General features: G+C 34.8%; 1 protein-coding gene across 1 annotated transcript in view; it reads right to left on the bottom strand.

Annotated features, from left to right (window-relative positions):
* FBXL17 (F-box and leucine rich repeat protein 17) overlaps nucleotides 1-23,544 on the bottom strand; it is a 537,807-nt gene that overhangs the window by 506,756 nt on the left and 7,507 nt on the right. Inside the window, exons 2-3 of the mRNA XM_008014095.3 lie at nucleotides 16,429-16,551; nucleotides 13,329-13,586 (exon numbers count right to left, since the gene is read on the bottom strand). Coding sequence (XP_008012286.1) covers nucleotides 13,329-13,586; nucleotides 16,429-16,551 — 381 coding nt within the window. The remainder of the gene's footprint in view (nucleotides 1-13,328; nucleotides 13,587-16,428; nucleotides 16,552-23,544) is intronic.

The following is a 23,544-nucleotide window of genomic DNA, read 5'->3' as shown; positions in this document are numbered from 1 at the left end:
TGAATACTTATTTAACAAAAATTAGAATTATGTTAGAAGGATGAGAGGATAATACACAGGGAAGGAAGTATAAGTGAGCTAAATCCTTACCTTCGATAGCAAGGAATCAGCAATAAACAGTCAAAAGTGAATAAGTTTTTTAAAAAATACAAACAGACATGGCAGGGGAAAATGTTTTCTCATTCTGTAGGAAGCCAAACTAGTCTGATTCCCAGTCTCTCCACTGATTATTCTGTATTTAATAAACTGGATATTTTCAGCTCGTATGTATACTTCTTCCCCTTGTGAATAAACTGCACACAGGGAGCAAGCAATCTTTACTTCTCCATTTGGGGCCACTCTGCTGGTTAGCCTAGTCAATGACTAGTCAGTTAGCCAAACTCCAGAGTCAGGTTAACAATCCCATTTAGCACTGTTTGTAAGCAATATTCTCCACCTTAGATTTTCTGAGTGCTAAAGCTGACATCTTGCTCCTCCGTCACTATTTCTTTGTCATACTTATCAATTTGATAACATCCTGTGCAGTGAAGAGGCCCCATGAGACCTCAACAGTTAGTACACCAGCTAGAAACATGGAGAAATAAAGGAACAGAATCTACATATTAACAGAAGGAATAAGTGTGGTTTTTGGTGAAGTCTCAGACATCAATGTGTGTGGACAAGTTGGTACAGCTTCAAGTTAAGACCCGTAAATCACAGCGCCGCAGACTGGTAAAATAATTTAAACTGACTACATGGTGTTTTGACATTGAAAAGTAGCTTTGCTGGCTTTATCTATAAGGAAATGACTTTTCATAGAGGCCACATGGATAACCACACAAAGATGAGAACCACGTGGATGGCATATGTAGAAATTACCAGCATGTGAGGTAAAGTTAGATATGGGGAACAGTGCCTCACAGGAGAAGCTATTATGATTTACTACTACTGAGTAAAACTATCATTTATTCTCACTGGAGAAACTGACACTCTGTTTTAGACATCACTGGATATAACCAGCAAGACCGGACCTAAATCAGTGCCTATCTGCACTAAACACCATTACACCATCCATAAATGTCCTAAGTTCCAGACTATCCCAGCATTGTAAAGTCAGTCATTATAACTGATATATTTACAATTTGGCTGACAGTCTTTAAATTTCTCAATGTTGTATTTGTCTATGACCCACAGAAAAATTTGAATTTGGTTGATTCAGAGGGCATCAACCAAACCCTACAAAAGCATAACCATTAGGATGCCTTAAATCTAGCACAACTAGTACTCTATCTAAAAACCATAGAAATAGAATACAATTCTTTTTCTTTTGGAGATGGAGTTTTGCTCTTTCACCCAGGCTGGAGTGCAGTGGCGCGATCTCAGCTCACTGCAACCTCTGCCTTCCAGTTTCAAGCAATTCTCCTGCCTCAGCCTCCCAAGTAGCTGGGACTATAAGCACCCGCCACCATGCCCAGCTAATTTTTGTATTTTTAGTAGAGACGGGGTTTCACCATGTTGGCCAGGCTGGTCTCAAACCCCTGACCTCATGATTCGCCTGCCTCAGCCTCCCAAAGTGATGGGATTACAGGCGTGAGGCACTGCGCCTAACCGAATACAAGTTTTTTAAGTAAAAAATTATCTATCCAGGAAGAAAGTGCTAGAGACACTGGAACTCTACCCTGTCAAAAGGGAGAAATCCTCGTAAGTGCCCTGGCGTCCAGCTGAGACACCAAAAAGATGGTACCTTGGGAGCAAGAACTATGCCTACAGTAAGGCCTATTCTAGACCATCCAAGTTAGAGGGATTTGGGAAATATCTTGGGCTTTCCACATAATAAAGCATAAAACTGAACATAAACAAGATAAGGATGATCATTCAGTAACTATAATGCTTGCTTTAAAAGAAAAGATTTCTGGTTTTCAGTCTGGCATGTAAGGAGTTTAGAAGTTGCCACTCTGCTCCAAAAAATAAAAAGCTAAACACACTGAAAAATTAACAGTTCTTTTTAGATCCATCAGAGAAATGAAGACACAGACCAAACCACTGCCACAAAACTGCAGAGACAGGCAGATACAGAGAAGAACAACTCACCAGAAGAGAAACTACTACCAGAAACCTCAGCAGGAACCAGGACTAGAGTAGGAGAATCTAAACTCTGCATTTGCCAAAATACTGGAGGCACAGCATGGATAAGTCTGATAATTAAAAATTCCAGGGGGACCTAGTTATAAGACAATACTCATACTTTTGTGAGTTTTATCTACAGGAGCTCTACCAGGTCTTCACGGTGAATACTGGAGAAATCACCTCATGCATACAGCAGTGAGAGGACAAAAGTAACCATTTTGAAATACGCCAGAGGATTCTATTATTCTTAACAAGGTCTGTCCTCAGGAGGAACTATTTTACCAGAGCCTAACCCGTGGGAGTTTTGTCAAAGCCTAACCTTCCTAGGGGAAGGGAAATATTGAACTCCAGCCAGCTATAGCCTTCCATGTAAGGAAAGGGATATAACAAACTCCAGCCCTCTCTAGCCATCCTAGCCCACCTAAGCATAAGGGGAAAAAAAGAAACACTAGTAAAGGTAGCCCAGTGGCACAGACTTGCCAAAATACTAAAACCTAATTCTAAAACTATAGATCATTTCCCGTCTCCCCACACCTAACCACTATATTACTGAAGGCCCATTTAGGAAAGTTGCATTTCCCAGTATAGGTTGAGTATCCCTTATCCAAAATGTTTGGGACCAGAGGCATTTTAATTTTTGAATTTTTTCAGATTTTTGAATATTTGCACTACATTTATCAGTTGAGCAAGCTTAATCTGAAAATCCAAAATCTGAAATGTTCCAATGCGTATTTCCTTTGAGTGCCATGTCAGCACTCAAAAAGTTTCCAATTTGGAACATACTGGATTTTGGAGTTTTGAATTAGGGACACGCAACCTGTGCATCGTGTCCACATTTCAATGAAAAATTAAAAGGCATACTAACAAGGAAAAGACAATTTCAAGAGACTGAAAAAAGCATCAGAACCAGAGTCAGATATGGCAGAAATGTTGAAATTACCAGACCAAAATTTTTTAAAACTATGATTAATATGCTAAGAGCTTTAATGGGAAAAGTAGACAACATGCAAGCACCAATAAGCACTATAAAAATATACATTAGTAGACCGGACATGGTTAAGGAAAAAGTCTGAGTTTGAGAATATAACAGAAAGTTCCAAAACTGAAAATCAAGAGAAAAAAGACGAAAAGGAGAAAAAATGAACACAGTATCTAAGAACCAGAGAACAACTACAAAAAGTATAACATAAGTCACAAGTGAATACTAAGACAAGAGAGACAGGAACAGAAAAACTTTTGAAGCACTCATGACTAATAATTTACCCAAATTAATATCAGATACCAAACTATAGACCCAAGAAGTTCAGAGAATAGAATGATGGAAAACTGCAAACAAATAAACTAAAAACTACACCTAGGAGGCATATCATTTTCAAACTACAAGAAATCAAAGGTTAAAAAAATAAAAGAAAAGAAAAAGTAAGAAATCTAGAAAGAAGCCAGAGGATAAAAACACCTTACCTACAGAGGGGCAAAAATAAAAATTATATCTAACTTTTCCTTAGAAACCATGCAATCAAGAAGAAAGTAGAGTGAAATATTTAAAATTTCGAGTGAAAAAAACCCCACTGACCTAGAATTCTATAGCCTGTGAAATTATCTTTCAAAAGTGAAGGAGAAATAAAGACTTTCTCAAACAAAAAATGAGGGAATTTATTGCCACTAGACCTGCCTCACAAGAAACGATAAAAGAAGTTTTTCAGAAACAAGGAAAATGACATAGGTCAGAAACTTGGATCTATACAAAGAAACAATGCATCAGAGAAAGACTAATGAAGGTAAAATAAAAACATTTATTTTCCTTATTCTTAATTAAGCTAGCAGATAACAATTTGCTCAAAATAATAATGATGTATTTCATCATATACATACATATATATGCATATATATGGGAAATAAATAGTATCAATAAAATAAGGGATGAAAAACTTTATTTATTTATTTTTGAGACAGTCTCATTCTGTCCCTAGTCTGGAGTACAGTGGCTTGATCTTGGCTCACTGCAACCTCTGCCTCCCAGGTTCAAGCAATTCTTGTGCCTCAGCCTCCTGAATAGCTGGAATTACAGCCGTGCACCACCACACCTGGCTAATTTTTGTATTTTTAGTAGAGATGGGGTATTGCGTGTTGGTCAGGCTGGTCTCGAACTCCTGACCTCAAGTAATCCACCTGCCTCAGCTTCCCAAAGTGCTGGAATTTCAGGCATGAGCCACTGCACCCAGCCAGAAAATTTTAAAATATTTTGTTATTATAAGATATTTTCACTACCTGTGATGCAGTGCAAAGTTATCTGAAAGTGGATTTGAATTGGTTGTAAATGTATATTGTGAATTCTAGGATAACCACTTTAAAAAGTAAAAGAAAAAAACCAACTATGATTGATTGCTAAGAAAGAGAGAAAAATGAATCATTAAAATGCTCAATTAAAACCACAAAAGGCAGAAAAAGCATGGAAGACAAAAATATTAGCAAAGAACTAGGGGATCAAATAGTAAACATTAACATATATGGTAGATATTAATTCAACTACAGAAATAATCTCTTTAAACATCAGTGGTCTAAAAACAACAATTAAAAGATTGTCAAAATGGATCAAAAAAACAAGACCCAACTCTACATTGTCTACAAGAAAACTACTTTAAATAGACAGAAATATATAAATTAAAAGTAAATGAATGAAGAAAGATATGCCATATTAATATTAATCAAAAGAAAGCAGAGGTAGCTATATTAATTTCAGACAGAGCAGGCTTCAAAGCAAAGAATGTTATCAGCGATAAAGGGGGACATGATATACTGATAAAGGAGTAAACACTCCAAAAAAACTTAGAAATCTTTAAAGCATATGTACCTAACAACAGAGCATCAGAATATGTGAAGTAAAAAATGACAGATCCTAGAAGGAGAAATAAATGAAGTCATTATTATAGCTGAAGACTCTTACCACATGATCCAGCAATCATGCACCTTGGTTTTTACCCAAAAAAGTTGAAAAATTATGCCCATGCAGAAACCTGCACACAGAAGTTTATAGTAGTTTTATTTATAATTACCAGAACTTGGACATGCCCAAAATGTCCTTCAGTATTTGAATGGACAAACTTGTGGTACCTAACAGGCAATAGGATATTATTCATTGCTAAAAATAAATAAGCTATGAAAAGACATGCAAGAACCTTAACTGCATACTACTAAGTGAACGAATCCAATCTAAAGGGGTTACATACTACATGATTCCAACTGGAATCATAAACATTTTGGAAGAGTTTACAAAGACAATAAAAACATTAGGGGTTGCCAGGAGTTAGAGGGGAGGAGTGAATAAATAGGCAGAACACAGCAGCGAAAATACTATATACTGTAGCTATAATGGTAGATACATGTCATTATATATTGTCCAAACTCATAGAATGTACAATACCAAGAGTGAACCCTAACATAAATTATGGGCTTTGGAAATAATGATATATCAATGAAGATTTATCAATTATAATAAATGTATCACTCCGGTGGGGGATACTGATAATGGGAGGGGCTATGCATGTGAGGAATAAGAGTTATGTAGGAAATATGCAAAATTTCTCAATTTGGAAATGAACCCAAAACTCCTCTTTTAAAAGGCTTTTGAAAGTCAAAAGAGTATTCACAAAAATTAGGCAGCAAACAAAATTTCAATATTTCAATGAATTCAAAAGTGATCTGGACAGTGAATAAAACTGTAAATTAAGAGAGTTGTAAACTGAGAGAAAAAGTACTTAAAAGCAATCCTTCAGAAATGCTTAAAGAAGAATTACAATTATTAACTAAAATAAAACGGAGGATAGCTATAGTAACTTCAGACAGAGCAGACTTTAGAAGAAGAAAAGTTATCAGGGATAAAGAGGGACATACATAATGATAAAAGGGACAATACTCCAGGAAGACATAATAATCCTTAACATGTATTCATCTCACAAAAGAGTGTCAGAATATGTGAAGCAAAAACTGTTAGAACTACAAGGTAAAATGGATAAATTCACTGTTAGAAACCTTAATATCCTTCTATCTGAAATGGAAAGATCCAACAGGCAGAAAATTAGTAAAGACACAGTTCAACTCAATAAAACCATTAATTGACTGGATATAATGGACATCTAGAGACCACTTCATCCAGTAGTAGAATACATATTCTTCTCTAACTCACATGGAATATTCACCAAGACAGACCGCATTCCAGGCCATAAAACACACATTTGCAAATTTAAAAGAATAAAAATTATACAATGTCTGCTCTCAGACTACAATAGAAATAAAATAAAAATCAATTACAGGAAAATGACAAAAATACTCCCAAAACAGTGATTCAAATAACACTTTTTTAAAAATAATACTTTTAAGTTCTAGAGTGCATGTGCACAATGTGCAGGTTTGTTACATAGGTATACATGAATGACACGTTTCTTAATAACACATGGGTCAAAGAAGAAACTTCAGAAGAAATTTTAAAACATTTTGAACTAAATGAAAATAAAAATAAAACTATCAAAATTTATGAGATACAGCAGAAGCAGTGTTTAAAGGGAAATTTATAGTTTTGGATGCTGTTGTAAATGAAATCGTTTGGATTCTATTTCTTTTGGGGTGTGCAGAAATACAACTGATTTATGGTATCTTGATTTTGTATCCTGGCACTCTGCTGAAATCATTCACTAGTTCAAATGGGTTTTTTGTGGTTTCCTTAGGGTTTTCCATTCATAAAATAATGTCATCTTCGAATACAAATAGTTTTACTTCTTCCTTTCCAATTTGGAAGCATTTTATTTCTTTTTCTTGCCAAATTGCTCCTTAGAACTTCCAGCACAATGTAAAACAGGATTGCCAAAAGCAGGCATACTTGTCTTATTCTTGATCTTAAGGGAAAAGTTGTCCATCTTTTATCACTGAATATGTCAGCTGTGGGTTTGTCACATATGGTCTTTATTATGTTGAGGAAGCATCACTCTATTCCTAGTTTGATAGGTTATTTTGTTTTGCTTTTTCAAGAAATGCTGCTTATTTCACTAAATGCTTTTGCACACCAATTAAGATGATTTTTTTTTCCTTTCATTCTCTTTATGTGGTATATTACATCAATCGATATTTGTATGTTGAGCCACCCTTGTACTCCTTGGATAGATCATAGTAGGTCATGGTGTCGAATCCTTTTAATCTGGGGCTGAATTCAGTGTGCTAGTATTTTGAAGATTTTTACATAATCATTAGAGATACTTGTCTGTAGCTGGTTTCTGTTTGTTTTGTAGTTTCATTTTCGTAGGGTCTTGGGCTGGCTTCAGAATCAAGATAATGCTGACCCCACAGAATAAGTTAGGAAGTTTTGCCTCCTCTTCAATTTTTTTTGAAAGAGTTTGAGAAGGACTGGTGTTAATTCTTCTTTAAATATTTGAAAACATTAATCACTAAAGCTATGGTCCTTAGTCTTTCTTCATTGGAAATTTTTTTAACTAATTAAATTTCCTTATTTTTTACAAATATATTCTGATTTTCTACCTTTTTCTTTTTTTGTTAAGAGATGGAATCTTGCTATATTGCCCTAGCTGGAGTGCAGTGAATATAGCCTCAACCTCCTGGGCCCAAGCAATCCTCCTGCCTCAGGCTCCTAAGTAGCTGGAACTCAGAATTTCTACTTCTTGGGTCAGTTTTTCTGGTTTCTGTATCTCTAGAAATTTTTCCATTTCATCTAGGCTATCCAATTTGTTGGTATGCAGTTATTCATAGTTTTCTCACACAATCCTTTTATTTCTATAAAGTCAGTAGTAATGTCTACTCTTTCATTTATGATTTACTAATTTGAGTATTTTTTTCTTAGTCAATCTAGTTAAAAGTTTGTCAGTGTTTTTTCAAATCTTTTCAAAGAAGCTAGTTTGGTTTTCAGTAATTTTTTTCCCATAGCTTTTCTGTTCTCTATGATGTTTATCTCTGCTCTGATCATTATTTCCTTCCCTCCACGAACTTTGGGTTTAGTCTGCTCTTATTTCTCAAGGTGTACGGTTTGATTACTGCTTTCAGATCTTATTTTTTAATGTAAGCTTTTACAGCTATAAACTGCCCTCTGAGCACTGCTTTTGCTACATCCCTTGAGTTTTGGAATGTTGTGCTTTCATTTTCACTCATCTCAAGATATTTTCTAATTTCCTTTGTAATTTCTTCTATAATCCATTGGTTTTGCAAGGCTCTGTTAATTAATTTCTACATATCTGAGTATTTTCCAATTTTCCTTCTATTATTGATTTCCAGATTCATTCCATTATGGTTAGGGAAGACATACTGAATGATTTCAATCTTTTTTAAATGTATAAAACTTGTTTTGTGATCAAACATATGGTCTATTTGTGAGACTGTTCCATGTGCACTTGAGAAGAATGTGTATTCTTCTGTTCTTGAGTGTACTGTACATATCTGCTAGGTGCAATGGGTTCATGGTACTGTTCATCCTCTACTTCTTTGTTAATCTTCTTCCTGGTTGTGCTATTCACTATTGAAAGTGAATTACTTAAGTCTCAAATGATTAATGTACAACTGTCTATTCCTCTCTCCAAGTCTTTCAATTTTTGCTATATATATTTTAGGGATTCTGTTGTTAGGTACATATGTGGTTATAATTGCTGTATCTTCCTGACAGATTAATATTACATATTTATCAATATACAATAATTCTCTTTGTCTCTTGGATCCCTTTGGACTTAAAATCTGTTTTGTTTTGTTTGTTTTGTTTTGTTTTATAATAAAACAGCTATTCTAGCTCTCTTCTGGTGTGGAATATCTTTTTCCATCCTTTCAACTTCTATGTAGTTACTTCTATCAGTTTTCTTTATTCTTCATACGGCTTTCATTTACCATGTGGTATCTTATTTCAGCCTGCAGGACTCCCAGGAGCATTTCTTGTAAGGCAGATCTATTAGTAACAAACTCCTTTAGCTTTTGTTTATCTGGAAATATCTTAATGTCCCCTTGAGTGGCCCCCTATTCTTTAATAGTTTTGACAGATACAGAATTCTTGCTTGACTTTTTTTTTCTTTTGACACTTTAAATATTGTTAGCCCACAGCTTTCTGGCTTCCATAGTTTCTGATGATAAAACAGTTGTAAATCTTATTGAGAAGTGCTTGTATGTGATGAGTCACTTATCTTTTGCTGCTTTCAAGATTCTGTCTTTGACTACTGACATTAGACTATAATGTGTCTCAGTTTGTATCTTTTTGACATTATCCTACCTGAGTTTGCTGAGTTTCTTGAATGTATAGATGCATACCTTCCACCAAATTTTGGAAATTTGGGTCATTATTTCTGCAAATATTCTTCTTGCCCCTTTTATTTCTCCTTTCCTTCTGGAATTACTAAAATGTGAATGCTCTTCTGGTTGATGGATGTCCCACCCATCTCTTAGGCTCTACTTACCTTTCTTCACTCTTTTTTCTGTTTCTTAGACTCAATAAATTCAATTGTCCTATCTTCAGGTTCACTTATTCTTTCTTCCACCTGCTCACATCGGCTCTTGAATCCCTCTGGTAAATTTTTTATTTCAGTTATTATACTTCTCAGCTCCAGAATTTCTATTTGGTTTTTTTTCCATAATTTCTAGCTCTTCATTGATATTCTCTATTTGTTCATACATTATTTTCCTAATTTCCTTCAGTTCTCTGGCCATGGTTTCCTTTATGTCTTTGAGCATATTTCAGATAATGGATTTAAAATCTTTATCTAGTAAATCCAATGTCCAGGCTTCCTCAAGAATGGGTTCTATTTATTCTTTTTTGTTTTAATGAGCAATACTTTTTTCTTCGCATGCCTTGTAATTTCTTGTTGAAAACTAAATATTAAAACATTAGATTATAACGTGGTAACTTGGGAAATTAGATTCTCCCCACCTCCCTACGCTTCACTGTTTTTGATTAATCAAGGCTTAGCTTGCATTCAGCCAGCATTTTGAAAGAGATTTCCTTGGATGTCAAAGCTTAAAAACAAAACTAAAACAAAAAAACAAAAGCACTTATCCTAGTCTTTGCAGACTGGCTCTATGCTGGGATATTCCTTTAAGACTTAGCCATACCATTCACAACTCTGCCTTGGCCTTTACTTACTGCTTGTACTGGGCCTAGCAAGCACATAGTGATAAACTTTATGGTCTTCTTAGGTCTTTCCTGAACATATGTCCTGCCCTGGGCATGCATGCGGCTTTCTAAATTCCCTTCTGTACACTGAGGCTGATTGTCCTAATTTCAAAACAAAAATAATAACTCTCTCCCAGGCTCTTTTTCCTAGGTCAATTGTATGTCTCACCATAATCTATTGCCCAAAGAAGCTTGCCCAAAAGCTTGCCCAAAAAAAACCAGGGATCTGGGCCCACACTGGGAATGTGGACTGTCATCTTCAAGACTGTTGCCAAGCTGGGGAAGGGGTGAGGCACAGGCAAGCAAAAAAGCCACAAAGTATTCCTTCCACCTTTCAGTTGCCTTTTTCTTGTCTCAGCATTTCTTTGGTTACTATAAACCTTTGACGTTTCCAGAGTTCTGACAAAGTTGGATCTGATAGTTTAGGCTTGTTTTTCAATGTTTTTACGGAGAGGTAGGGTTTTGGAGCTGCCTGCTCCAACATTTTCCTGATAGTACTCTACATAGTTATTTTTAAAGACCTAAAAATTGATAGTATAGCCAGATTTCAAAATTTAGTAATGTAACATTTATTATTTTTGTACCATTTTTTCTGAAAAAAGCCTACAGTGACTTATTTCCAGAAATTTCTACTGCTCACCATGAGTTGGAATGTTAAATTGCTAAAACTGCATATAATTAAGTCACATAAAATAGTAACTTAATGTATACAATTTCTTAGATACATTTTAATACTTTGACTACAATTATCGTTTGTTTGCTGGCAAGTGCTAGATGATAACAAAACTTCAGAAAATTGAAACAGCCTCTTATTCCTAAATAGATTTTTCCCCTAGATACATGATTGTAGTTTTAAAAGATATATATATAATAGAAACACATTCCACTGGTTAAATTATTTTGAGTAACTATTACGAAAATAAAAATTTAAATATTTCAGGGTGGTATTTCACAAAGAGGATAGTATTCAGCCAAAACCAGCCTGACTTTTTTAGGTGCTTCACCATGTTTAAGAAATATTGTTAAGCAGAATCCGATATTTAAAACATTAGAGTCTACATCTATTAGAGTTCCAAATTGAAAAGCTTTAAGCAACTCTTTTTGTAAACAAACTGACAGAATTCAAAAGGCACACATATTTGGTATCTGCTAAAGTCAATCAAAATTATAGCAGTTATAAAGAAAATATATTTTAAAGAAATTATCAATAAAATTTACATATATCATTCTAAAACATGTCAATTTTTACTGACAGAAGAGGAAAAAAACAGAACCCTGCAACAACTTAATCTGTAGAATCAACAATTCAGTCAATTGCTAAATTAATGAGTTCAAGAAAAAATAACAGTCCCAGGTAAGTCATCAATTATGGCTAGTTCCCTCTTTGGCTTTTGTAACTCTATTATACATTTTAACATAACATTGTTAGTTTACTAAAACCATAATACAAATCCATAGTTGGATTTATGAAATATCACTAGGTCATAAAATTAATTTAGTGAATGGGTCAAGGCCAACATTTAACATAATAGAACAGAATAGATAATATTAATGTGCATTGCACATAAGGATATGTATTGTTTCATAAAACTTAATTTCTATTTTATGTATACATGAAAGCAATTCTCTTTCTACTATACCCATAACACTATTCCATCAGAGGAAAGAGTCTATTATGAAATCAAACTTATCCTGCTACAGCAGTCTTAAGTATAGGAAAATATTCTCTACACTGCAACGAGATCCTATGTAATTACTTACGAAGAAAACTACCTAAGGGGAAAAAAATTTGATTGTTTTGCTATTTTTATCAGAGTATTACCTCACATGTAACTAATTCATAATTCAGAAACCATAAATATCTGAAGGAAACATCTAAGTAACAGGCTCCAAAACACCTCACATTCTAGGGAAGATTTACATGATTACTCTCAAAGTTGTAAATATAAGATAAATTCATAATACTTGAATGGCATATTAAATTTTGCTCCTTCTCTACTTCAACCATGACTACAATCTTACTCTTCTTCACAAAAATTACTAGGTATACCCTAAGAAGTCTGCTAAACTATTACCTATTTGTGTTATATCAGAATTAAATATGAAATAGATTTATTCCAGTTCTTAATAAATACATACACCTTTTTGAAATGTTTCATTGTGAAGATAAATTGCTGAGAAATTTCCATCAAAGTAAATAAAATCATGCTATACACACAAAATATGTATTTCTTCATAAAAAATTTAATATGTTTAAGAACTTCATGAAATGCTTTGCTAGTAAATAATCCTGTACATAGCACAAATGAATCAAGAAAAATATTAAAACAAGTAAGTCTTTTTGCACAATATGCCTTTGCAAACAAAATAGGCTCCCTTATAAGTTGGTAACATTCTTAATATATAAGTTGTACTGACACACTCAGTACTCACTATTTAGGATAGAGTCTTCCCAAATTTCTTCTTATACCAAGCTTTCAGTTAATTCATATATAAGGTTTAATTTAAGGATATTCATCTGTTGAATAAATAACCCACTCTGAGCCAAGAAACCTTAAATGCCATTTCCAAAGAAGTGTAATTAACAGAAAGTATGCATAATACTATTTTTAACCCCTTATTGTACCAAATATAGGTAATTAGCCCTTTGTTCTAACTTTTATAATCTTCAATTTGGACTTCCATTTATCCCTTCAACATTTAGATATTTAAGTATGTATGTCATCTAGTACAATAAAAGGGGAATTAAAAGTTAATTTTTAAAACCTCATGCTGACCCAAACTATGCAGTTGCCCAAAGCAAAATGTGGTAAAAAAAATTTAAGTAACAAAAGCATAAATTTATAAAATGGCTGGTCACAGAAGTTCAGGCTCTCACTACAAAACACAGCAGTTAATTTACTGATTATAACCATGGCACTCTAGTTAACTAATCTAAATAAATATTCATTAATAGGTAAAAAAGATGACTCAGTTGAGTCTCTGGGAATTATTTTTAACATAACCATTTAAAATGTTGCTAGAAAACATTTTGAATTAATTCAAGTAAAATCACTTTATAAATGCTAAAATTTACCTGCTTGAGTCCTTCATCAGTAAGTTTGTCCTGGTTGCCTACATGCACTTTCTGAAGTAAAGGACAGTGAGAGGCAACCGCAATAATAGAGGTGTCAGAAAGTTGTTTACACCTGTAGGCTGTATACCTAAGAAGTCCAGGACATTTAAATGCTAGAACACATACGCCAGTATCAGACATACTGCGACAATCAGAAATGTTGATTTCAATTATATTCTGACTTCTTGATGCAATTTTTTCCAATAATTCATCAGTGACCTGGAAGAGAAAAAGTAATAAATTTAAACTTTTGCTAAAAACAAAAATTTATTTTCCATTCCTTAAATGTTCCACAATAAACAATATACTAATTAGATTACAGCATGAACAATACAATCAAAAGAGAAACCATCTTAATATTGAAGCATAACAAGAATTTGGTATAATAAAAATATTGTATTTGGTCTTTGTTCCAAATTCTTGCCACAGATTTCCCAAAACTCTTGGAATTTCCTAAGCAATAGAATTTCTTTAGTTATTCATAACAAGCCCTTTAGACCATACCGGAGTTCATACTAATGAAGGGACTTAGAGTGGGACGCCTAGATGGCTTCAGGATGGGGACTGTTTACCAGAAAAACTAAACCCTTGATTAAAGGGTGATTACTTTCAGCACTACTTACAGGAGAGGAGGGAAGCTGGAAATTGGGTTATAGAAACTCAAATGACAGAGATTCAGATGGTAGACACATCACAGTGCTGAGAGGGAGGTATATTCCATACCCTGCCTTCTGCATCTCTTCCAGTTGGCTGGCCCTGAGCTATATGCTATATCTTTTATAATAAGCCAGTAAATATAATAAGTATTTTCCACAATTCTGTGAATAGTTGTGGCTAACTATCAAAACCGAGAAAGAAATTAAGGGAACTCACAAGTTTATAATTTGTGAGTGAGAAGTTCAGGTGGCTTCTGGGACTTGCAACTGACATCTGAAGTGTGGATAGTCTTGTGGGACGGAGCCCTTAAACTCAATGATACCTCTGGGAGTTAGCTGAATTAAATTGTTGTACAACCAGTTAGTGTCAGAAAATTATTTGTTAGTGTGGAAAAACTCCACATACTTGATGTCAGAAGTGGTATCAGAAAGCACCAACAAAGGATATGTATTCATTTCATTAAAAGCCTAAAAATCTATCCTTAGTGGGAAAATTCAAATTCAGCAAAAACTTACCACAAACAAAACTATATTGAGATTTTCAATGTTTCACTTTCCATTTGTAACCCATGAAATAGTATACATCAGTAATAATGTTATATGAATCTTTACTTTTATACTTGATATCAGATGATACCACAGCACATAAGTATTTTAATCTTTTACTGTTTCTATGGCAAACAGTACCTCACATATAATTCATAGGTTAGAAAATATACTATTTTGCATAGCAAAACACCAAAGACTATATAGAAATGTCCACATCAAAAAGCTTTTCACAGAAGACTCAATTCATCTAGTGAAAAATTCAGATGGTCATCTGAATTTTTGTTTTAAAACTAGCCTATACATATTCTGTGACCAATCACCACATTTCCAAAATACAAAACAAAGTTAACGTTATTCAAGTCCTTTCAGTAAAAATAATGGAGACAGAAAATGCAAATGAAATTTAGCATAGAAGGAAAGAACTACACTGTTAAGCAGCACTTGGAGTAAGAGCCAAAGATAAAACTATCTTTGTTTACACTTGTTGGAAACAACATAAACACAGTTCTCAGAAAAGTTAAAACTCTGACACACCTCTCCTTTTATTTTTTACTTTTTCATCTCCACACCTTACTACCAGCAGCGGGCTGGGTGGGGAGGGGGTTGGGGGTGGAAGAGGAAGCTATTCTTAGTCTGAGTTCATAATAAATAACTCAAACATTCAAGAGCAATGATGCAGCAAGTCAATAGATTGCTTTACACATATCTGCTCTCCATTCTACTGCCCACAACTAACTCCCTCACCATTTTCCTTGGACATAAATATCATGAACCCAAGCAGGTAAATAACAATTATCTTAATTGTTTTAATCTCTTACCAATGAAGCAGAAAAACAGAAAGGGAACAACTTATACACAAATCCTCGTGAGCTTGCTTAACTGGGTTAAAGTGTGTGTTACACACACACAAACACATACACTACCAGTGTGCTGGAGCTGGCTCGTAGCAACTCACAAGAGTTTATAGTGTGCCCCTCTTTCCAAATCTGCATTCAATGGCATAACATGTAGCTTGACACTGGTCATGGTGGGAGTTTTTATGTAATAGAAACTGGCAAATATTACAAATCAGGGCTTTTTTTAAAGCCAGTTGCTAAACATTTATCAGCACACCAGTAGTAATATACCACGGCAGAACTTAGACCAGGTTTAGTACTTCAATAAAATGCTATTCTTATTGATATTTTAACAAACTTCTAATGCCAAATGTCATCAAGTTTTAAAAATGGAATCTAACAAGTCCAAAAAACTGTTTGCAATAAACACTACAAACTCTTTTTTCCTAATTTATGCCCCTATAAAACACACTAGGCAGCTAAGCAACAGGAAGAGTAGAAAGTCTACCAAAAGGAAAGTTAAGGAAAAAAAAAAGGTTATCGTAGCCCATTTTACTTCCATTTCTTCATCTGTAAACCAGAAAAAATAACAGTATATACTCACAGAGTTGTTGGGTGGATCAAATGAAGTAATATGTATAAAGTCCTTAAAACAGTACACAGCACAGAGGCAGTGCTACAGAAATGTTTGCCATCATTTTCTACTATTAAACTATTTGTAATATGATCTCCCACAGAAAGAAGTTTAATAACTTTTTGAAAAGGTAACGAAAAAAGACAAAGACAAAGAGAATTAAAAAGCAACCCTAAATTACCAATCTACATGAAAAACCATCTTGCTTACTATGAGAATCTAGCTTTAACTTGAAATCACATACACAAAAAAACTACAAAAGCACGAAACTGTAGATTATAGTCATTTGAACTATCTTAAAAAACAAGAAGTAAAGATTTCTGAAGAGGAATAAAGATATTTTTTGAGTAGGTCATACGACTGTTACTTAGAATTCAATTCCATACCTGCTGACGACTACTAAGATCCAGCTGCTTCCAAAACTGGAAGTCTAAACAAAGGTCACGCCAGTACTTGCAAACCAATGATGCAGAAAGGCAACGCTCATCCAGCGACAAATTGGAAAATATCTGTGAATAAAAAATGGTACCATGTAATACGTGCTAAACATTTTCAAGGCACAGGAAAAGGTTTCTATTATAGTTAGAAAAAGTTAACTTTTTAAACAGAAAACCTTCTTGAATAAAAGTGGCCGTTACTGTAAGTCACTGAAAGAGACCACCTTAAAGAGAAACTATGATATAGGAGCTAAAAACGAACTGATGTTATCTTTTCTGTAAGAAGAGGAGGGGAAGAGAACAGGCATGTACTGACATGTGTGTTCATGTACATCTTTGTGTTTGCTCATATTTAAAAAAAAAAAACCACCAAGAATTGAAAGCACAAACTAAAAACTAATTAAAAAAAAAAAAAACTATTTACCTTTCTGGGAAGGGAAAAAAGACTAGGGAAGAAAGAATGATAAACTTGAGATTACTCTGAAGTTTTACAGTTTGACCTTGGAGCCACGAGAACTTTCTATATATGATTTAAGAAAAAAGGAAAAACAAAAGTAAATCATAAGAAAGGTACTTAACCTTTATGGTATCTTTTCCAAAATATTCATAACCCCAATCTAATAATAAAGAAAATATATATACCAAATGCGGGACATTCTACAAAATACTGAATCAAAACTCCTCAAAAAATTCAAGGTCATGAAAAACAAAAAAAAAAGACGGAAAGTATCACAGTCCAGAAGAGACTAAGAAAGAATGACAACTAATGTTACCCAGTTAGATCCTTGGCACAGAAAAAGACATTAATGGAAAAACTGGTGAAACCACATAAAGACTGGAGTTTAACTAATAGTAATGTACCAATGCTGATTTCATAGTTTTGGCAAATGTACCACAGTGTCAGAAGAAAATAAAATCAGGGAAAGCAAACAGGTATGAAAGGAAAATAAGTCTCGGGACCCCAAAATCGCTAAGCTAAAGACAAAAGTCAAGGTGGGAACTGCATCAGGCAAGCCTGCCTCCCATTTTATTCCTAAATAAGATAGCTACAAGGATTAAAAAAAAAAAAAAGCTACGTACTTCCCTCACAATTTGACCACAAGGAAATTCTCTGTGGACCTCAAGATCTTGACCCTAAAGCAATTCTGTTGAATTTCACCCTGACCATGTAAACTGATAGCTTCTCTTCACAGATGTGGGACAAATGACGACAGAGCACTCATTCCTCTGCTCACCTGAGACAAATGTATATATGATTGCTTCCTCTGCCAGACTGTTTATATTAAAATTCAGGTTCTCTGAGTCAGACTAAGGCAAAAGTGATTATGCCTCTACAGCCCCTCAGGTGTAAATTATGTATTCAGTGAAAGGCTGATAAAAGACCCAAAAGAATGCAACCTTTTATCTTTTAACTACCTATAACCTGGAAGCCCTGACTTCGAGTCTGTCCCTCCTTTCTGGACCGAACCAATGTATGTCTTATGTCTCGTGTCTCCCTAAAATGTATAAAACTAGGTTGTGCCCAACCACCTTGGGCACATGTTCTCAAGATCTCCTGAGGACTGTGTCACGGGCCACTGATCACTCACATGTGGCTCAGAGTAAATCTCTTCAAATATTTTACAGAGTTTGACTGCTTTCATCAACACTAGATAAGGAATACAAAGGAAATCTCTGCACTATCATTGCAATTTTTCTATAAATCTAAAAGTATTCCATGTCAAAACACCATATATTTTAACTATATACAATAAAAATAGAATTATTCCAAAATAACATCTACTCTAAAAAATAATTTTTAAAAGTTACATCATAAAAAGATGATTAGGGTCAGGATGAGGGCCAAAACAAATCTTGGAAAATTAAAAGCTATATCAACAAATACCATGTGTGGGCCACACTGGCATCCAGAATTGAACCAACTCTAAGAAGATACTTTTGAGGCAATCAAATAAAACTGAATATAAAAGATATTAATTTAAAGGAATTATTAAATAAGATTAAACACTGAAATAAATGTGAGCTATACATTTAAAAAAATTAATAAAAACAAGTAAGATCATTATTTACCCAATTATTCCAGTTCAGGGTTGCAGGTGACCAGCGGTTAGGGCACAAAGTAGGAACTAACAATGGACACCAATGCACCACAGGGCACACCTACACTCACTCATACCGGGACCATCTAGACATATGCTCACCTTATACACAACCTAACAAAATGTACACAGCTTGGCGATGTGGAAAGAAACCAAATCAGAGTACCCAGAGAAAACATGTGCAGGCATGGGGAGAACATGCAAACTCTACACAGACAGTGGGCCCGGCTAGGAATCGTTTTTTTTTTTTTCCTCTCATCAACATTATTACAAAATGATGTTGAACTAAAGGCTATTAGTCAAGGATTTGTTGTAATACATAAATGATTTCAATTATAATTATGACCGAAACAATTTACCTCTATATGGACAAAAGTTGTAGACATATAAGCTAGAATCTCTACTATGTTTAAATCTTGGGCCTTGGGAAAACAACTGCCTGTTCCCTTCACAACCAGCTTTTCCTCCAACATGTCTAGTGAGAAGTACAGAATATCATAAAAGTGGCCGGGCATGGTGGCTCACGCCTGTAATCCCATTGGGAGGCCGAGGCAGGTGGACCATGAAGCCATGAGTTCAAGACCAGCCTGGCCAAAATGGTGAAACTCTGTCTCTACTAAAAATACAAAAATTAGCCAGACATGGTGGCGCGTGCCTGTAGTCCCAGCTATTCAGGAGGCTAAGGCAGGAGTACCATTTGAACCTGGAAGGCGGAGGTTGCAGTGAGCTAAGATCGTACCATTGGATTCCAGCCTGTGCAACAGAGCAAGACTCCGTCTCAAAAAAAAAAAAAAAAAAAAAACCATAAAAGTCACTAGCAAATTTGTCTCCCATGCCAGCAAACATGTATTAAGCCCACTACAGCCTTTCACTTGCAGACATTACAACTGAAATATCTGAACAATATACTAAAAGCAATTACCTCAAAACTCTAAAAAGTTAGTGACGAATTGTGGAAGGGTACCAAAATTTGAAGAATGGCCAATAACAAAGATGAGTTTCCTGGGGTTTTTTTTTTGTTTGTTTCCCCCTTTAATCCCCTAGCATGGAATTCAGGGTGGCCCTGTACAGAAATGCACAGGAGGTAAATATCAACAAAAATTCAGAGAAAAAGCTATCTTTCTGGACAAAGGACCAGGAAAATGGGCCTCTGCAAGACAGAGAATGTGAGAAGAATCTTCATTTTTGGTTTTCCTTTCTTCTCCTTTTCTCTTTTCTCCCTATTGGCTATGTCTCAAATGCTATGTCAGTAGCAGAGCTGCAATACAGACCCCAAAAGTAAACCCACCATTCTGGCCAAAAGAATTGGTGAAAAGGACTCTGTGGTCCAATAAGTAAGCAAGGAATCCCCACTACTGTTTCTTAATTTTATCATAAAAGCAGCTCCAGTCATGCAAAACCACACAGTAGCACAGGTGGCTGTATCTCTGAGAGACACTCCATCTTTCTAGCCAGATAACCAAATAAACTTTTATTGGCACACAAAACATAAATGAATGTGTACAACTATGTGCCAATAAAACATGATTTACAAAAACTGACAGTGGATTTGGCCTGTGAAGGGCCACAGTTTGCTGGTCCATTCACAAGAAAAAAGGAAATGAAAAGAAATTGCCCATGAGGAAACCCAGACGTTGGACTTACTAGACAAAGACAACAATTTAAGACATGCTTACAGACTTAAAGAAAATTGCGGACCAAGAACTAAAGGAAATTATGAGAACTAAGTAGAAATGTCTCACCAAATAGAGAATATTAATAAAAAGTAGAAATTATGAAAATAAATCAAATAAGAATTCTAGAACTAAATTATACAATCACTGACATTTAAAAATTCACCACAGAGATTCAACAGATTAGAGCAAGCAGAAGTGTTATATAAATGAGCCAAAGATGACCTCTGTGTATTGGTCCTTAGGTTATTTCTTCACTGAAGGATGAGACTCATTAGCTCAAGAGCCTGCTAGTACCAAACTCAATTTTTTACACATCCCACCATGCTGCTGAGTGACATCACCCAGACAGGTAAGCCTGCTCTCCAATTCTCCTGTACCCTAGAAGGGTTGCCTTGCCCTTCTCCCCTTCTGGGTGGTGGTCTACCTCACTGTAAGTCTCTGCACAGCTTCATGCTGTAAAGGAATTTTCCTCTCATGTAATCCTGTCCAACTGCCACCAAATGAAGCTTGCTGTGTGTTACCACCTCTTACAATCATATCTCTTTCTTGAGAAGCATCAAAATCCCTTGAACCTCTAAAGAAGAAAGAATCAGCAAACCTAAAAATAGGTCAATTAAAATTAAAATTAAAATTACCGAGTCTGTGGACTGAAGGAAAATGAACATACCTGTGGAACACCACCAAACATGCATATAACTGGAGTCACAGAAGAAGAGAGAGTGAAAGAGGCTTAAATATTTGAAGAAATAATGGCTAAATCTTTCCAAATCTGATGAAAGACATTAATCTAGCTCATAAACTCAATGAATTCCAAGCAGGATAAATGCAAAAAGATTCACATCAATATGCATCATAATCAAATTGTTGAAAGACAAAAACCGAGAGAACCCTGAAAGCAGCAAGAAAAATGCAACTCATGAAAAGGACACTCAATACGATTAACAACTGATATTTCACTGGAAACATTGGAGACCAGAAGGCAGTGGGATAACATATTCAAAATGCTGAAAGGAAACTGTCAACCAAGAATCCTCTATCTGGTAAAACAACTCTTTAAAAATAAAGGCAAAATTAAGATCTTTCCAGATAAACAAAAACTGAGGAAGTCTGTGACTGGTAGACTTCCCCTAAAAGAAATGCTATAAAGAGTCCATCAGGCTGAAACGTAAGGGCATCAGATAGTGGCTTAAAATCACAAAAGAAATAAAGGACACCAGTAATTGTTGGTATTTACATAGGTAGACATAAAAGTGCATATTAATGTGTCTTTGGTTTGTAATGCCTACTCTTTGCTATATGATTTAAAAGACTACATAAAACAGTAATTATGAATCTATATTGATTGGCACAAAATACATAAAGCTGTAACTTGTGTCAGTAACAACAAATACAGGAGCAAAGCTTTTATATACTACTGAAACTAAGCTGGTATTAATTCAAACTAAATTGTTATAATATATAGTGTTAATTACAACCCCCAGGGCAAATACTATGAAATACACATATAATTATTTACTGTATTTTATTTATATATGTAATTCTCATATATACATGTAATTCCCACATTATATAAAGATAATATATTTAAATATATTAATATATTTATACTTTAGAGTTATATTATTTAGATTATTTATATAACATATTTAAATATATTAACATATTTATACCTTTGATTTATATTAATATATTTAGATATATTACATTTATTTATATAATGTGAGAATTACATGTACATATGAGAAGGGGATCAAAATGGTACACTAGAAAATACCTGACATAAAGAACAGCATCAGAGGAATTGACAAACAAAAAATATATAAGACATAGAGAAAACAAACAATAAAATAGTAAATGCATTTCCTTATCACTAATTACACTAAATGTAAATGGGCTAAACTTTCCGGTTAAGACACATAGGGCCAAGGCCAGGCACCGTGGCTCACACCTGCAATCCTAGCACTGTAGGGAGGCTGTGTTGAGGGGATCACTTGAGCCCAGGAGTTCAAGACCAGCCTGGTCAACATGGCAAGACCCTGTCTCCACAAAAAAAAAAAAAAAAAAATGACAAAATTAGCCAGGCATGGTGGTATGCACCTATGGTCTCAGCTACATGGGAGGCTGAGGTTGGAGAATAGCTTGAGCCCAGGAGGTTGAGGCTGCAGTGAGTTGTGATCATGCCACTGCATTCAAGCCTGGACAACAGACTGACACCCTGTCTCAAAAAGAAAGACACAATGAATGACAGGATGAAACTTAAAAACACAATCCAATTATAAACTGTTTACAAGAGACTCACTTTAGATCCAAAACTATATACATATTGAGAGTAAAAGCATGAACAATACATATAGCAAAAACTGACAGAATTGAAAAGAAAAAAAATAAAAAGAGTTCTGTATTAATGCTTGGAGACTACAACACACAACTTTGAATAATGGACAGAATAACCAGACAAGAGATGAAGAAGTAAAATGAATACCTGAACAAAACTTAAACTGGGCCTATCAGATATCTCTAGAACACTACACAAAACAGAATACACATTCTTCTGGTGTGTAAAAATATTCTCAAAGACCGAAGTCTAAAATACTACACTACAAGTCAAGTCTCAACAAATTTTAAAATATTAAGCTCATACAAAGTATCTTTTCCAACGACAATGAAAGGAAATTGGACATCAGTAACAGAGGCCAGGAACGGCAGCTCAGGCCTATAATTCCAGCATTTTGGGAGGCCAAGGGAGACAGACCACTTGAGCCCAGGAGTTTAAGACCAGCCTGGGCAACATGGCAAAACTCTTATTTCTACAAAAAAAATACAAAAATTAGGTGGGCGTGGTGGCATGTGCACCTGTAATCCAAGGTACTAGAGAGGTTGAGGTGGGAGGACTACTTGAGCCCAGAAGGCAGAGGTTGCAGTGAGCCATAATCACGCCACTGCACTCCAGCCTGGGTGATACAGACTCTGTTTCAAAAAATGAAAGAAAAGAGGAGAAGGGAGGGGAGGGAAGAGGAGGGGAAATCACTAACAGGAGGAAATCTGGAAATTTCACAAATACATGAAAATTTAACAATCAACAAGTAAAAAGAACTAACAAAGAAAATTGAAAATAATTTGAAATTAATGAAAACAAAAACATATAGCAAAATATATGGGATACAGATACAAGTAACCACATTTAAAAAGAAGAAAGATCTTGAATTGGCAACCTAAACTTCTACCTTAAGAAACTATAAAAAAAAACTCAACACAAACCAAGCAGAAACAAGGGGAAAAAATAGAGCTAA

Source organism: Chlorocebus sabaeus, chromosome 23, assembly GCF_047675955.1.
Source record: "Chlorocebus sabaeus isolate Y175 chromosome 23, mChlSab1.0.hap1, whole genome shotgun sequence".
In the NCBI taxonomy this organism is placed as follows: domain Eukaryota; kingdom Metazoa; phylum Chordata; class Mammalia; order Primates; family Cercopithecidae; genus Chlorocebus; species Chlorocebus sabaeus.
The sequence above is the reverse complement of the archived record's forward strand: the minus strand, read 5'-3'. Positions and strand labels throughout refer to the sequence as shown.